This window comes from Penicillium waksmanii (assembly GCF_028829765.1).
Source record: "Penicillium waksmanii strain IBT 27052 chromosome Unknown utg000005l:1.0-5232799.0:1.0-5237142.0, whole genome shotgun sequence".
NCBI classification, from domain to species: Eukaryota; Fungi; Ascomycota; class Eurotiomycetes; order Eurotiales; family Aspergillaceae; genus Penicillium; species Penicillium waksmanii.
The window spans coordinates 2471729-2489310 of NW_026643252.1; the positions used below are offsets into that span (position 1 = coordinate 2471729).

At 50.9% G+C, this 17582-nt stretch overlaps 4 protein-coding genes across 4 annotated transcripts; 3 read left to right on the plus strand and 1 right to left on the minus strand.

The window, feature by feature from the left end:
* Window positions 1–9296: 9296 nt before the first annotated feature.
* N7481_005819 (protein phosphatase regulator GAC1) lies at window positions 9297–11529 on the plus strand (the record flags this gene model as incomplete). Its single annotated transcript, XM_057265038.1, has 3 exons — window positions 9297–9605; window positions 9634–11166; window positions 11257–11529. The coding sequence occupies 3 exons, from the start codon at window positions 9297–9299 to the stop codon at window positions 11527–11529; spliced, it is 2115 nt and encodes a 704-aa protein (XP_057122758.1).
* A 1617-nt stretch (window positions 11530–13146) lies between these two features.
* N7481_005820 (histone H4) lies at window positions 13147–13761 on the plus strand (the record flags this gene model as incomplete). Its single annotated transcript, XM_057265039.1, has 2 exons — window positions 13147–13156; window positions 13460–13761. 2 exons carry the CDS (start codon window positions 13147–13149, stop codon window positions 13759–13761), a joined length of 312 nt encoding a protein of 103 aa, XP_057122759.1.
* Window positions 13762–14506: 745 nt separating this feature from the next.
* On the plus strand, window positions 14507–16086 carry N7481_005821 (putative mitochondrial carrier protein; the record flags this gene model as incomplete). Its single annotated transcript, XM_057265040.1, has 3 exons — window positions 14507–14542; window positions 14601–14930; window positions 14983–16086. 3 exons carry the CDS (start codon window positions 14507–14509, stop codon window positions 16084–16086), a joined length of 1470 nt encoding a protein of 489 aa, XP_057122760.1.
* Window positions 16087–16590: 504 nt separating this feature from the next.
* On the minus strand, window positions 16591–17331 carry N7481_005822 (EXPERA domain-containing protein; the record flags this gene model as incomplete). The annotated part of the gene is made up of 1 exon (XM_057265041.1): window positions 16591–17331. The coding sequence occupies one exon, from the start codon at window positions 17329–17331 to the stop codon at window positions 16591–16593; it is 741 nt and encodes a 246-aa protein (XP_057122761.1).
* Window positions 17332–17582: the final 251 nt, after the last annotated feature.

The window sequence follows — 17582 nt, forward strand, 5'->3', positions numbered from 1 at the left end:
TCTTCTTCTATACTCTATCAATGAGGTGATCAGACTATAATACAATCGATGCACACTGCAAGCCAGCCAAAAGATTTTCGCTGTTTTACCTGACGCATTGTGGCAATGCCACCCTCCTCAAGATTAATTATCAACAAGCCTGATATAATGCATACAACCGACGTATCTTCAATTGCACCGCCGAGTATGTCATAATATCATCACTACGTCTCATTGAGATAGGTGTTTGCCATCACGATATGAAACATCAATATCATCTACGACATTCCATCATGCCACTACTTGAAATTGAACACCACCACCTAAAGATTTCCCAACCAGCTACCGCTGATCTGTGGTGGCGGTTATGCAAACCACGTCCCTCGCGCCATAGCCTCCAACTTGAACCGACCTAGACACATCTGTACACCGCGAAGGTATACTTTCCAGTGACAACCAGAGTACCCAGTCTGGACTCGAAGGGGTCCCGGCCTCAGATTGGCGCGAGGAGATGTATTGGCTCTCTTCTTCCTTTGCCACCACAGGAGAAGCGGAGAGGAAGGGGCCAAAGGGATTCGGAAACAAAGTACCCATCAGAGTTTGTTAGTTAGTTACAAAAGTTTTCTGCCCAGGCGTCTCGATTGTGCAGTTCAGTGCCAGTGGCGCACGTGGCTTGACACAGTGCAAGTGCAAGACGCTGTGAAGAGGGATCTGAGCCACAGCGGTGAGGAAAGATGCAGCGTCAAAGAGTCTGAGACAGCGATGTCTGGCGAAGAATTGACTTTGTCTACACGATGGGTTGAGCGTGGGTGTGAGTTTTACGCAGAGCCACTCAACACCACCCCCGAGGGTGTGCTGAGGGGAGGGGAGGGGAAGAGAAGATAATTGTTTGTTTTTTGCATGATGGAATGGTTTTGAACTCTACTGCGATGTTTTGCCTTTTTTCCCTTCTTCTTTTCGAACTTGAAGTCCCTCTCCCCGGTGGTGGCTATGGCAACTTGGATATCTACCGTCGCCGGAGCTTTCGGAACTATAGATTGTTCCTTAGGCATCATCATGTGCGTTTGGTACGAGCTGCTACCTGTGCGACCAGTGCATCCGGGGGGGCTCTTGTGAGTATCTGCAGAAGGTCATTCAACGCGGAGATCCCGGCGCACGATGCAAGCATGAAACGGTAGGGAGCCGTGTGGATAGGCAGGATGGTGAGAGGGGGGAGACATTTCCCAACCCATCATCCAGTCTTCCAGCACATCGGAGAAGAGGGGAGCGGGGGGAGGGGGGAGAATATGCATCTGGCGTACAATCTGGGGTCTGAACGCCCTGGGTCGGTTGTGGCTGACAAGAGTACGGGGAAAGAGGGGGGTACAGCGTTCGTTCGAGTTCCAAAAGAGGGGAAGCGAGAGCCGTTCAAGTTGAACGAAGACGTGCTACAGCTCTCGCGAGGAATTTATGTTCCTTTCGACCCCTTAGGGATGATCCAGATTATTCCGTTACCTCGTGACGTGGAATGCTGCTGCATAAGTGTTTGAGGGGCACGAATGCTGATGCTGTGAAAGCTAGGAAGAGCGCGGGGTCTGGCTTTCTCTCTCTCTCCCTCTCTCTTCATGAATGACCTCGGGAACTTCTTGTGAAGGTGAGAATCGTACGTAGTCGCAGCATCAGCGCCTAGCCCTAGCTACTGCAGATACAACAGGGCAGAAAAGACGCACCCCGCAGTAGAGCCACACGGCCACATATGCACCCCATGTCTCCGCGGGGATTGTCTCCTGGAGGTCCCCTATCTGCTTTGGCTGTTCAGGAAGTCAGTTCACGACTAGTGCTTGCTATACGCCGAAAGGACTCTCGGCATCAGCTTGAGTGGGGGTTGCCGGTGCCAGATAGCTAGCATGTTGGAGTTCGGACAAGCCCATTAGTCAAACAATAATAATAGAATAAGTCTAGAGCACTGGAGTCACAGTACTAGTTCATTTTGCTTTCATAATGATAACCTTGGAACAGGTTCCAACCCAGCCCCAGGTCCCTGAGGCTTGTCCCTCTCCGCGTACCTGTGCGGGTAGGAGATTGGGGCCGTGGGCACTTGGATCTCTTCTCCTTGGGTTAGATAGGATATTTCTCACCAATGGCCTGCTCTTTGACCCTGGCTGTGGCCACAATACTATAACGCTGAGTGCTATTCTCTGCGCGAAACTCGTCTACGGGAAATCGCCAAAGTTGTAACCGTCAGTCAACAATAGCCCCCAAGCAGCCTAGATAGAAAGCTGACTCTACGCAGCCACCGAGACATAATATCATACTAGTACTAAGGCAGCCATAGCAAACTCGTCTATCGGAGACTTCCCGGGGCCAGGGCCAGGAGGAAGGCAACTAGGGGAGCTCAGCTTGCCATTAGTGCGTCGTGGCTCAATTGCACATAATGGCGTGGTTTGAGTTTGATTCGCTCTCATGTGTTATCAGGAGTAGAGTGCACCGACTTGCGCTCAGTCTCGTTTCCTGAGTGGATTCCAGTCCGACAGTAGCGCGGCGACGGCGGGCGCCTCTCCCGCCACGGTGAAAATTTGAGGCTTGGGGTTGGGAAAAGGCGTATCAAATGGTTGGGATTCTGGTAGCATCGCGCAATGTTGTCTCATGACGGGCTGCAGGGCCGGTGCATAGTCCCACGGAGCGATATTCGGGGGATTTGATTTTGCACGGACAACTTGCAGTACTTGGGCCCGTTTGTCTTTTGCTAGGATGGCCTGATCATCGACCGCTTCTCGCGGTATGCTTGGTTGCTTATTGGAGAACCGAGCTTTTAAAGGTTTCATGATTTAGCGCGACCTTTCTTTTACGATCGACTAGGGTGTACCAGAGTAGACTAGACGGCGGGAGCTACCTTGGTTCCGCTCTCAGGCCCGCTGTATACGAAGGGGCAAGGTGGAACTCTAGAGCTATAACTTGTGGGAGGCAGTTTCCGCCGAGCAAGAGAAGCGCCATAGCTTGAAACCGCGAAATTGGCCTTGTGTACTACAATGGTATCTTTTCTCTCTCTTTTGCCTCTATCTTATTTTTAGCGTCGTTTCGGCAAATAAAGGTGCACAACACAAGTCCGGATGGAAACTAGCCTCCGTTTCTCGGAGCATTCTTCCAAGTTGCAGAGGAAGGCGATCCTCCGCATTCACAAAAAAAAAAAAAAAGATTAAAACCCCATACTTACCATAGCCCCTGGGATAACGGTTCTCCGAGAGGTACTCCGTATAAAGAAGTGGAAAAAAACAGATGACGCCATGCACTGGCCTCCAACGTGCATCGAAATTGTCAGTTCGCCGCACTAATGCACCGTCTTATGTACGGAGTGCAGTCCACCAAGCTACATGCAGCCACCAGACCCACTCCTAACCGCCAACCATCGAGTTGTATCAACGGGATCCAACGCACTGACTGCCGCACGGAGTAATCTAGGCTACGGTCGACTGGGTTACTGGCGTGTGTCTTGGCGGGGCAAGGTGGGCTGCGCCAGTCTCATGCCATGCATAAGCGTTGTCCAAATTTGTATACGTTGCTATTTATCGCATACGTGGGCTTCGAGCTAAGGCTTGAATGTACAAGCTGTATCTTCTTGTACACCTTGAATCGCACGGACCAGCTGCAAACTGCAGCCCATGATCGCCTGAGCGCGTCGGTTTTGTATCTACATACTGCGGAGACGATCACCCTGTTCAAGTTGTGACCAGGGGGCCATTATGGCACGTCCCCTGCGAGCAGCAAGTACCTAAGTACCTCCAGGCCTTGCCCGACAACGTGTCCCTCTCCTGCAGGAAATAACAATGGTCATGTGCTGCCCCCCCAACACATCGGAGGGCGCCTATGAGTAGGTTTTGCTTGCGTGTTTCGATATACGAAGTACTACTGGACTATTAGATAGGCACTTCTGTGTAAGCTGAGACTAGCTAAGTAGCCAATGGGGTGGGGAACACGCACATTCCTTCGAGCTCCCTGAAAACAAACCTATGTACCCCGTAGCTAGGTAATCTGCAATCTGTATTAACTGGCCCAAGGGTGGGGCAATTGATATTCCCTAAAGCAGATGTATACATTGATGGTTAGGCAGTACTAGGCAGTGCTTCCGAAAGATCAATTGAGCCGGGATAACACCGAAATTTCTCAAAACAATAGCTAGGCTAGGCAGATAAGGCTGAAGCGATACCTCATAGCACGAGTTTCTTACTCTTCGTGAGCTGTGCTTCCTATCACAAGAGGGCAGTATTCCCCGCAAATATGAGCAGGGGGCTTCAGCGCCGCACTGCAGTCAGCATCTCCAGAGCAGATCCTCCGCGGAATCGCACGTCAACTCACCCCCAACATGGATGGTGTGCGTTCCCAAAAGATTGACGTTTGGGGAATGATCCACCGCGGGGTATGTGTATATTCGTTCTCCGTATACATGCCTAGCCTGACGACGCGCGATCGACTTTCCCGTCTCAAGCCATTGAGTGATTCCCATTCATCAATTCGAGTCTTAGTGGCAATCGTGTGGCGGCGGGCTAGACATCGAGGTCTGCACTCGGCGGCGTCTAGGCAATATAGCGGCGATAGACAAATTGATTGCTCGTTTCACCATTGCAATGGTTCCTAGATCAAAGGGCTAATTGTGGACTGTGCTCGGGAGCAAGCCTGCCGAAAGAAGAGCTCCTCCGCTAGCTTCAGCCATTGCAGCCACCAGAGCGTCTAGGCGGGGGCCGTATGGAGGCCCAGGCGAGAATGGTCTCCGGTGAGTGAAAAGATAGCTAAAAGGGCACTGAAGGGGCGATCGGCTCCAGCTATTGAAGCAACTGGCGCGCGAGCGGTGTGAATCTAGGCGATCAGTCCAGGGTCCTGGGGAATTAGAGAAGTAAACCGATGTAAGAGAGTTTCAAGCAGCTCTTGTCGATCTCCACAAAAATCATAATCAAAGTTATAGAGTAAACATTGAGTAAGCACGGCGATGTGTCGAGAGACTAAGATCTAGGGCTGAACTCTCCGAACGAGACTACCAATCCCAGAGATGGAATCGCTGTTGACGTTGACACAGAATGGTCAGAGCGCTCGGGCGCTTCGGCCCTCAGGGATTAGAAGAAGGGGGGCATGGGCCGATGCTCAGGGCTCACATTGTCCATAACGCGATTTCGGTGAATGGAAGGATGGCCACCGACACAGTGAAGGATTGCACATTGCATTTTGTGCATCCCAAGATCGATATCGGACGAAAAGTGCACGGAGGCTGTTACAGGTTTTGGTGAGCAATTAGGGGGGGGAGGCCAGCCAACAGGCGTTATCGCCTGGATCTGTCGCTGCCGCTATGGTTGAACCTTCTACGGCCTTGCAGGAGCTTGGGAGTGGTCGAGACTTTTTGCGATTCCGATAAGACCAACTAACCCTATTTCTTGAAAGCTAAATGCGAATTGAGGATGAACGCCCGGAGATGCATGGGTCCTCCCCCTCCTCTGGACGCGATACCCCTCTCTAGGAGGGGTGGGCATGGGATTTGTGGTCCCTGGGGAAGTAGGAGTGGGGGAGGGGCATGGACATGTTTGAAGAGGGAGTGAAAAATCTGGAGAGATCAACGAGCCTTGGACTGCAGGCCCAGGGACGATCGCGGCAGGCTGGTCAGATGAACGACGCTAGATCAGTCTCGGCCTTTGTTGGGGGTGGATGGATGGATGGGGCCGACTCGGCTGCTAACTTGGCTAGAGCCCGGCTTTTCCTCTCTGGGGTTTAGCGCGGCAAGGTGGAAATCTAATATGGTAGAGCCACCTCCCAGCTCTACTGTCCACCAGGTGGTGGCAAATGGAAAGAAAATTCTGCGCCGCTAGGGAAAACAAAGAACTTGAACCTCGTAAGGGGTTGGTGGCCCGGGCGTCGGGTGTAGAGTTACAATGAGTTGCAATTGAATTGACAGGAACAATAAGAAAAACGATGCTAGAAATGGCAATGAGATTCGCCTTCTCTGTGAGACATACGCCGGTGTCGATGTTTGGGACGGGACGATGAAACAAAAATAGTTAGCAAGGCGCTACCTAATCGTGTTATTATTTCCAATGGTAAGAACTAATCTAGATTTGAGAAGTTCCATATGTGCATACCTACTAGTACTTAGTTGAGTTTTGATGTTCGTATAGAGTAAATATGGAGCCGTTAGCTGGTATGGTATGAATACGAGTATATGAGTATTTTAATTGAAGTATACGGAGTATATTTCGATATATTATATTATATTACATTTGTATTATGATATTTGATATTTGATATACTCCTCGTCAAATTATTTTATGTTGACCACTCTCCATTCCAGAATGCGCTTCGGTGTAACCACCGAAAAGGTCAACGGTGGCACTGGCTGCGGTGAGCATGGCCCCCGGTCGCAAGGGATACAGGAGAAAGAACCAGTTCAGGTTGCTATTCCAGCATCGCCAGTAGTAACATGAGCATGAGTGTAGTGGCAGTGCGGCTGATAAATATTTTCCGATGAGGCAGAGTTTGAGGACCACGATGCTACTGCTACTAGCTCTAGTATACTCTGGGCATATGGTGAAATAGCGCTAGTGGATTGGCTGTTCGGGGCCCAGACCCTCGCCAAGGAGGCGTACTTCCAAGGAAGTGCGCGACCCTCGGGCCTGTCACTGCATCTTGACGTCATCCACGTTCCGTGGCATTACGACGATGTACATACCTACACTAACGAGCTCGATATGTACATATATCTCCATGGATATCCATATCCATGATCTACTTCTATTATGTTACCTTGGACATTACTATCAGATGAACCGATCATACCGCGCGATCCATCTCTTCATCCTCAATGGTTCAAGTTTTGTGCCAAACTTGAAGGTCTTATCGGCCCTGTTATTCTGCCAGTGCTCCTCCGCCCGTAGTAGTAGGTAGACCCCGGGTTCGGTCGGCACCGCAGTCTCCGGCTTTCGCGGCACACTGGAGTCGGTGGAGTACGGAGTGCAGCCTCGTTGATCCACCGTGCGATACCAACTGCACGCTGCATGTCACGGAGGAATCTCACTTGTGTCGCAGGGGGGGAGGGGCCACCAGTCTGAATAGGGTTAATCATGGATTTCCATTTGCTAAAATCTCATTGTTTTAGGCATGGTTCAAGTTATATTTCGTACAGTATTTCGTGTTCTTAACGGTGCGTCTCACTACAGGAGGGGGGAGGAGGGGATTTGGGCTCGGGTTAGCGACTCCTTGCATCGATCGCATCAGTGAGAAAGATTAAATACTTGAAAGGCAGAAAGTGAAAGTGAGTGCACGCAAAGCAGTTCGTCCATGGTTACAATATTGATGGGGTTCCCGTTCCAAGTTCCATGGCCCATGGCTCATGGCTCATGGCCCCATCATCACCTCGAACCTGTTTCCTTTTCGACTCGACGCGGGATGCGATCAGAGAGGGGCGATTTGCGTGTCGCATCTCACTTGGGACTAGCGAGTGATCTAGGTATGATAGTGCTTCAACGTGCGCTGCGCACTGTGTATCCCCAGGTTGCGCATGAAGAATGGGCGAGGTGGGCTGTGGGGAGCGAGTATTGCCCTAGACTGGACTCTTGGTTTTGGGTCCAGCCCAGGTGTACAAACGAGAAGCTACAAACTACAAACTGAAAACTGAAAACTGAAAACGAGTGAAAAGCTCTGACCGAAGGGACTCGGGCCTCTCTCCTGATAAGAGATACTCGTACGTACCTTGGTAGGTATCGCGAGTGGTAGCCATCTACCATCTACCCTAGGGTCACTCTTCCACTTCCTCTTCTACTTCCACTTCCCTCCTATCTCTATTCTAATGACATCCCGGTCAGTTCCCTCCCCATGATCGGCATCGGAATCATCAGGGGGGTACAGGCATAAGTTGTACAGTGGATATACGTCAGTCCAGAAACAGGGAACACAGACAGATTGCGAAAGAGTGGACTTCCCCAAGGTTTAGCGCCAGGAGTGGGCTGAGCAGGAGGGTTGTAGTCCGAAGAATGATCCGGCAGGGTTAGCCAGGGCCTCGTGCAGTCCGCCATACTAGGAGAGGCCATGTACATACTCTGGGATATGAGTATTCTGTAAATCCAAAGGTATTCTGTAAATGTGAATGTATTGTGTAAATGTAAATGTAAATTAAATCGAATGGAAAAAAGAAATACATAAATGAAAAAATGGAAAAAGCCTCCGACCCACTGCGTGTCCCCAACGTACTAGTAGTGAAGTATACGGGACGCACTGACGAGCATCGAAAGCGGAGTCAATGCAAGCCGCACCGGTTTTCCCAGGCGCTTGGGGTCCTTTATTTATCTTGTCCCACTTTTATTTTTCTTTTTCCCACTTTTTTCCTAATTCATTAAATCATTTTTCAAGGTTGAGAGATGAGAGAGGTGGTACCCCCCTAAATCCACTCAAGTATATTGCCAGGCTTATCTCTTCCTCAGAGCCTTTTTTTTCTCTCCTCCCATCCCTTCCCATCTTCCTGAAAGGACTGATAATCCAAGGATCCTGGCCTGATTCCCTCCAATCCTAACGGTCAGAGCGGCAATGGCTTGGTGAATTAATTTTTTTTGCCTCTCGCCGTCACGACTTCTCGGGTACATCTGAGGTACTAAGTGAGGTGATCGCCCTACTCGATCATCCCATTCGCCCCCGCGGCTGCACCGGAGCTTTTGTACATTCTGCTACTGCTTTCTGTATCATTTTCTTCTTTTTGTTGCATTTGCATTTTGCGTTTTTATATATTCCTTTTTTTATTCCCCTCCCCCTCCGGCCTCTTCAACTTTACCCCCCCCACTGATACGCCATCTCGCCACCACCGGAGCTACCCTACCCAGGGTCTCGACTACGACTATCTATTATTCAACGTAAGACTCAGACTTGATAAGCTCGCTGCCTTCCTTTCACTCTTCCACTTTTCCTCTCCCTCCCATTGTCTTCCCGACCAGCTCTGCCGGTGTTACTGTGTGTCGTGATACTTCCTCTCTTCCTCTCACTGGCTCTTTCCTCTCGCCATCTGGTGCCACCATCTGCGTCCTCCCTGCACCAACCCGACTTCCGCTTCCACTCATCCCTCCTTTCCCATCACCATCTCGTCTGATGTACATGGCTATGCCTCTTTCCTGGTCCTTGTCTTGTCCGTTTTTCTCCGCCTCTCGCCACACAGTCTAAATTTTTTTACAAAAAACCATTTGTTCATTGCACTGACAGGTCCCATTTTCTCCCATCCAGGACCTTTTTTGAGTCGACTTCTAATTCTTGAGCTCGTCATTCACCATTCTCTCCCCCACACTACCCCCTTCTTGTGTTGAGACACACAAGTCGGCCGGATGCCATACACTGCGCCATTGAAGTCGTTGCTCTCCGCACAACACATCGAGTACAGTGATCCCTCTCAGGACACTCGCCCCGAGAGGCCTGGCTTGGCCCGATCTGCCTCCGCACGCGTGCAGAACTCCCGCAATTACTCTTCTACCTCGTACGTTCGTCGGCACCGCAGAAGCCCATCTATCTGCAACAAATCGGCCGTGCACTCCTTCTCGGAACCAGCTTCCCGTCTCTCTCCTGTTATTGACCCCCATGCCAGTCTCCGTCAATCCCCGCCACCGTTGAACAATGCTGCCATTCCACCCGGGGCGGTGATCTCACCCCCCCGAATCAACCCAGAACTCGGACGAAGAATCTTCACCTTGTGGAGATATCAAGCTCGAGGAGCTAGAGGCGGCAGTACGATCGATTGAACAGCGAAGGGAAAGCTCACCGGAAAGGGAACCGAAGAGAATGGGACCTGCTGATCAGCGGGGCACCGAGGCTCGATCCTCGTCGAGCCAACCATCAACGAGAACAGACAACAAACCATTAAAACCGAATCTCATCCGATTGTCCAAAGAGGCCCGCAAGATCGCCCATTCCCGATCGTCCACCGAAACAGCAATCGATTATAAGAGGGAGGAAGCCCTGACAAGTTCTCCTGATGACAGCGATGCAGACATGTCACCAAAGCCACCTATGGTTCGAAAGAAGTCTGGCGAACTGGTTCGTCCAGCACTTCGACCTGCAACAGCTCGACGACGTCCTTCCAGCATGCCAGGTACCCCCGTATTTGCAAAGGCCGTGCATTTCGATTCTCAACTAGAACACATCCGTCACTTCTTGCAGCTCGACCGACCTTTGGCTGTGAGTGCAGAGACATCGCCTGTTGACGAGCACGACGCCGAGGACGAGTTTCCTTTCGGTAACAGATCGAGTAAGGGTGCTTCATTATGGGAATGGGAGCTTCAACTTTCCAACTTCCCTAAAGATCCGTCATCGCGTTCCACCAACCCTGTCCGCCTCGAACGATTGTTTTTGTCTACAGATAAGACGACCTTGATTGGATCGGTCGCGGTGGCCAATCTTGATTTCCACAAGCATGTTGCCGCGCGGTTTACCTTCGACTCTTGGAGAACGGTGTCGGAAGTGAGTGCCACATATTGCCACGATGTTCATCAAACCCATGGGAATGATGGATATGACCGGTTCACGTTTGATATCAAGCTTGACGACCAAGTCAAGCTAGAGAGCAAGACGATGTTTGTCTGTATGCGATACAATGTCGCTGGTCAAGAGTACTGGGACAACAACAGTGGCATGAACTACCGAGTGGACTTCCTCAAGACTCAGAAGCCGATGGCGTCGGTCCCATCTAATACCAGAACATCCAGTGGAGCACGCCCGGCCCTGCCCCGCAGTCGATCTTTCACCGGCCTGCACACTCGTCCCCAATCCATGCCCTCATCGTCGTTTGACGAGTCCAGTAAGAAGGTTCCTTTCTCGAACCCCTTCAACTCTGTCAAGTCACCCCCGTTGAGCCGGGCTTCATCTAACGACATCGACACCGTTCCACCCCCGAAACGACGCGAGAAGCCGAGCCAACAAGCTTTTGGCAACCGCTATGACTTTGGGGCGTCATTGACCGCCGCCATGAAGACTAAGCCACCAGTCGATCGGACCACGCTAACCGCGCGAGCCCGATCGGTTCAAACTCCGGACGCCCCTCCGAGAAGCCCCGCTGCGAAGGAGCTGGAGACTGGCTCTAGCCAGAAGCCTGCTGTGAGCAATAACGCTCAGAAGGATGTCCCGGAACCATCCTCACTGGTGTCTAGCAAACCCTGCCTCGAGTCCTCGGTGTACAAAGAGTTGGTGGATAAGTACTGCTTTGTAGGTCGCTTGTTCACCTGTCCACCATGGGGCTCGACTAACCCGATCATTTAGTATGGCACCCCCAAATCTTCGCCCCCCAAGCCCCAGAGCTTCTCGGTCAACGTGAATGGCGAGGCAGCTTCCAAGTATTTTTCTACTGGATCTCCCTCGCCTCCTCTTTCACCTCGCTCTCCCGCGCCACTAGAGCCAGCCGCAGTTGAGGCACCTCGCGAATCTCGTTCCGTGTCCTCATCGCCGGCTGTTAGTCCACGATCTTCGCCGCGGGTATCCCCCTCCTCCAAGTCCTTTCGCTTCCCCTACAACTCCCTGCAGAATGGATTCATGAAGGACCCTCAATCATCGCCAGTCATCCGAGGGTGAGTGACATTTTAAACGCTTGACCGTCACGGAGTCCGGCTGCTATCCTTCCTCGCCCACACCCTTGCATGTTGTTAACAGTTTCTTTAAAGAGACTTCGATATTTCTTACCTGGAGATGGATCGACCGGTTGATTCGTTTTATTCCCCCCTTGTTGCCGATTGTCCATACCTTCCTCTCGTCGGCGCCCAGTGATGAACACTTCCTTCCCCACTTTTCATGGATGAAGTTTCCGCTCCGAGATACACTTGATGTCCGATAGTGGTTGCTCAATGCCGCGGCGAGTTGTGAAACGATTCCGGTTCTTGCGATGTATAATAAACCGCGGGAACTTGGTCGTTAAGCACTTTTTCACGACATTGAGCCGTCAGAAATCGCGTCGGGAGAAATTATCGACGTGAGTGCTCCCCAATGTGGCCCCAAAATTAGCCACGTTGTCCGCGGGGTGTTTGAATATTGTCGAACACACCCGCGTTTGTTTTGATTACGCATGATGAGCACACGAAATTTCCGCTTGTTTGTCCTTTTTTTTTTTTTTTTTTTTTTTTTTCGCGCCCCCTTTTCCTCTCTTCCGTTGTTGTTCTTATTGTGTTGCAAAGCGACACGATCATCCTTGAGGCCCCATTTTCTCTTCTTCTCTGCTTTGTTCGCAGATCTCCATTTTCTCTCCAAAAGTCACCTTTTAGTCTCGCCCGCCTCCATTTCCGATGCATCTGTGTTCGTTGGCCTGTTTCTGATTTCCTTGCATGGTGTTACGGGGCGATTTTCTTGTTTCTTTACCGTTTTTCCTTGTGTTTTTTTTCTCTCTCATATGTTGTTTCCTTGCGTGTGATGCTTCATCGCTTCTGATCCGATCAGATGGGGGGGGTTGCGATTGATTTGCATGAGATATGACCCGCAGTTCAGAATGTCTACGGTGTGTTCACAACGACGTAGTCTTGACATGAGGGGTACGAATGAATGTGATTTGAGCCATGGTTTTGTCCTTGTGTAGATGAAGTAGACCTTAAACGTAGTGTTGCTAGGGCAGGGGTATTTCCCAGCCCCCAGGGATTAACAGTATTGCTTGCTTCTAGTGCGATACAAAAAATGTGATGGAAATAGCCTTAATTCAATACTATGTACAGTATGTAAATTCCTCTTAGTGGCGCGCCAAGCCTCCCGTGCTCCGTAGTCCCCCCCTGCGGGTATCCCATCCCACTTTAGGGATGGCCCCACCCTTATCGCGGGAGTTATCACCACATGACCGTGCAGCCCAGCAAAACGGCCAGGCAGGAAATGCGGGCACCCCCCATGCTTGGAAAAATGCACTCGAAACCTGCCTGTTATAACAGCCTTTTGTCCTGCCAATCACCGCCGCATTGCAGAATGCGAATTTCCTTGCTTAGATAATCCACCCACCCCCCGAAATCACGCGTAGTCGGCACCCATATTTAAGTATTGCCCGATTTCCCCCCGCTCTTTGACTGGCTTCCCTTTTTTTTTTTCTTTCTCTCTTCCATCCTCTGTACGCCCATTTTCCACGCGTTTGTTAGTCATTCCGGCTACCATCAACACGCGACTACCACCCTTTTCCATCAATTTTCCATCTAAATCCATCAATTTACACACCCGAGCATCATGACTGGACGTGAGTGGTCTTCCTTTTTCTCTTTTTTTCGTCGCCATCCCTTTGTGTTGTTGTCGTGAGGTCGTGGTGGTGATGCCCCTGGAGAACACGTGATGCGCGGTTCCTTCTCTTAGTGCCTTCGTGCCTGAAGTTCAAGGCAACTTTGCATCTCACCTTTCCCAATCAGGCTAGCTCATATCATCTGCCCACTTACTAAATCACCCCCATCTACTCCATTCACCACCACTACCTCGACCTCATTGGCCTCTGTTTACACTGCACTCCTCTCAACTTATAAACCCCATGCTAACCCACATTCTACAGGTGGCAAAGGTGGAAAGGGCCTCGGCAAGGGCGGCGCCAAGCGTCACCGCAAGATCTTGCGTGATAACATTCAGGGTATCACCAAGCCCGCTATCCGCCGTCTCGCCCGCCGTGGCGGTGTCAAGCGTATTTCCGCCATGATCTACGAAGAGACCCGCGGTGTCCTCAAGTCCTTCCTTGAGTCCGTCATCCGTGACGCTGTCACCTACACTGAGCACGCTAAGCGCAAGACCGTCACCTCTCTCGACGTTGTCTATGCCCTCAAGCGCCAGGGCCGTACCCTGTACGGTTTCGGTGGTTAAGCGGTTGCTTTGCAATGCTTTCCTCTTTTTGGACTTCTGTCCGCCCATTCTAATGGCTGTTTTTCAATGGTCAATGCTGGGTTTTATGCGATATGGTGTGATGGAACTTGCTCTTCTTTTTCTTTGTCCTGAAATCAATTTTCGCCTCATCGGGTCTGGCACGTCTGGATCACGACTGGCTGGGGTTTTGGTGGTTATGGTCTCTTGGTTATTTGAGGTTATGATTTTTATTTTAGTGTTATCAAACAATAGGATCGGAAAATCGTCCTTAGCATGAATCATCCAGTAATTTTTTAGCATCAGTAGGATCACCTGGTTGTGTAGATCACACGATTGTCATACTATCCCTTTGGAAATAATACTCTGCTATTGTAAATGCCTGATCGGAGTTTTGTAACTTGTATTCTTGAATGTATGTTCATCCATCGCTCCATCAACCCACCCTGCACAGACCACATGATCGGCATGATGTAATCGATCTCCGCAACCTCGGCCTTGTACTGCGACACCATCACGTTCAGACACCCTTTCCCACAATATCTACCGGTCGCTGATAGTCTTTCTTTCGCTGTCATCTAATTTCCATTGCGAAGCATCGAAAATTGCATGAACAACCCATCCTGGCACCCGTATAGTTCGCCAAACGATCGATCTGACTACTCTTGACGACCAAAACATCTGACATCTGACACCCGGATTCTTCCTCAACAACGACAAGGAAGGGATTCCCTTCTGTACCTTCACAATGCCAGAATTCAAGCTCGCCTACGAGTCACAACTGGTACGTCTTGTAATACCACATTCCGACCGCATACTCTAACTATGTTGCCCACCGCCAGGATGCCTTCCACCCCTCCTACCGCTGGGAAACCCAGGAGCCGCAAGATGACTGGAAGACCGCAGCCCTCCGAGGTCCCGCCTTACCAGTCCTAGGCAATGCTGCTGCTGGTGCCGTAGGCTCAGCCATCTCCAGCGTCATCGTATATCCGCTCAGCGTGATCGTCGCGCGTCTACAAACGCAACAAAAGAAAGACAAATCAAAGGAAGGCTCCTCCTCCTCCGATGATGAAGAAGAATACAAGGATATCGTCGATGCCGCATATAAGATATATCAGGAGGAAGGCATTGCGGGATTTTACCCAGGTCTGGCACAGGATACCTTCAAGACAGTCCTGGATTCATTTCCTCTTCTTCCTCGCCTACAACACTGTCCGACAAAAGCGAATAATCGCCCGCGTGGGCGCGGCCAAGGCGGCAAAGAGCAAGAATATCGTTCTTCCGATCCTCGACGAACTTGCCGTTGGCGTGGTGGCGGGCTCGTTCGCGAAGTTATTTACCACGCCGTTGTCAAATATCGTGACGCGAAAGCAACTCGCAGCGCGCAAGGCAGGCAAGGGCAAGGGCAAGGGCAAGGGTAAAGATGATGGCGAAGAATTGTCAACCAGCGATATTGCGGCGCAGATTAGGGCTGAGAAGGGCATTCGTGGCTTTTGGTCCGGATATTCGGCCACGTTGATCCTGACTCTCAACCCATCTATAACATTTTTCCTGAACGAAGTCCTCAAATACGCTCTTCTGTCGCGCGCGAAGCGCGAGCGTCCTTCCGCTGCGGTGACGTTCCTGCTTGCGGCGTTGAGTAAATCGGCCGCTTCGTCGATTACGTATCCATTCTCTCTTGCGAAAACGAGGGCGCAGGCGTTGAGTTCTTCGCGAAGTGCTGCGGGGGTAAAGAGTTCGAGCTCGATTCTTTCTACAGTTACGCCGAAGATTGTGTCTACTGTTGGAACGATCGCTCGGACGGAAGGCATTTCGGCCCTTTACGCTGGTCTTCCCGGTGAAGTCTTGAAGGGCTTCTTCTCTCATGGTTTCACCATGCTAGCCAAAGATGCTGTTTATGCATCTATTGTGAAGTGTTATTACTTCCTCCTTATGGTATTCCGCCGCTACCCATCCCCAGACGAACTGATTCAGCGCGCGCGAGAACAAGCGGAGGAATTCAGCGAAGTCGCGCGCGAGGGCGCTCGCGATCTAGTCGAGAGGACAAAGGAGGGTGCAGAGGAGGCCCTCACCATCCATTCCGGCAACGTCAATGTTGATGTTAGCTCTAATGCTGCGGCCGCGGCAGCCGCGTCGGCTGCAAAGGATGCCAGTGCTGGACATGGCGTGGATGCTTCTTCCGGTCTGAAGGTTCCACCTCTTCACGACGAGATCAATGAGACGGCCGAGCTTGTTGGTGACTATGTTGAGGACGAGGCGGCTGAGTGGAAGAGCTTTTACCATTGGTTTTGGGATAAGGAACGCGGGTACAACCCTGGGAAAGAATGAAGGAGGGTGAGTGGGTAGGTCCGAGCTGATTTTAATGATTCCGTGTCTCGGCCAGACCAAATTGAGCCTGTGATTCATTTGATTATCATTTTTTCTGGTTGTATAGTATATAATTGCATTTTCCTTTGTTTGTATCTACTCTGTCTGCACTTTGAGCAAAATTCCCTTTTTATTCAGTACTAGTATGCTGAGAATAAAGATATTAGTAGATGCTCTATTAGGGAAAAGACTAATTATACTACAAGGAAAATATAGCGAAACAATGCTCTTTAGCTTGGAGCTTGAATGGTTGCCATGTACTAGCTCAAGTGTATGTAATTTCACTCTAGCAAATACGAGGTTTAGAACACCACATATGTGTAACTCAGGTCATCCTTGACTTCGACATATCACAAATGCTTCATAGCTTCATGACTGAGGCCTCAAACCACGGGGAGTTTCTAACTCCCCACAACTGTACATCCTGGCCTGTACTGCGACATTACCTTCCAGCAGGTTGGTTATTCACTGACCCTTCCGCTTTTCGGACTGGGTCTCCTGTACAACAAAAGCTGAACGAAGCTCCTTACCACCCTCCCACAACACCCAAAGAGGAACCCAGACCCAAAGAGTATTGAAAAAGACAAGGTAAAACCACATGTAAACCGGGTCCTCCGTAGCCAACTGCGAGCTACCAGTCAACCACTCCGGAGCAAAAGTCATGAAGCCCCCATAAAGCTCCGCAACCGCCAAAGCAAGCGCAACAAACCAAAGCTTCGCCTTCGCAGACCCACGCACCTGCGCACCGACCCGCTCACTAGAAGCCCGATAAAGCTGGTAGCAGACATAAATCGCAGCCGGACCACCGAGGAAGACAGTCAACAATTCCAACGAGACGACAGTGAGGTCTGCGCCCGCCCAGCGACGGTCAGCCTTGGCGTATTCTTGCCAGAGACGGCTGCTAGGCCCGGTGCCGTAGGCTGGACCGTAGATGCGGTCGCGTTGGTTTAGGAAGAAGGGCTCGCGCGTGTTGTGGATGCCGGCGATGGTGGTGTAGCTGAAGAAACATTCGTAGAGAAATGAGCCCTCGATGAAGATGTGTGTGAGGGCGTCGTAGGCGTGCCAGAAGAAGAGGATGCGGTTACGGGTTTGGGAAGATGGGATGAGGCTTGTGCCGAGTATGTAGGCGATTGGCATGAAGGAGAGCGCGAATGCGATGCAGAGCATCGTTGGCGTGTCGACGGTGAAGCTGTCGCTTGTCGACATGGTGGGTGGTTTTTCGCGAGTCGCGTTTGTGTGAGAGGTGTCGAGGTGAGGTGAATGTGGGCGCGGAGAGCGCAGGGGTCGTGGAAGAGGGCGAAGAGTAAAGAACAAGAATAAAAAACGAATCGCGATGCGATTGAGAGATGTGGATTGGATTCAATTAGGGGGACGGCGATCACTTATCATGCCTCAGGTGTCGTTGTGGGGCATGTAGCTGAAGAACTTGAACCACGAAACTACTAAGTGGAGAAAAG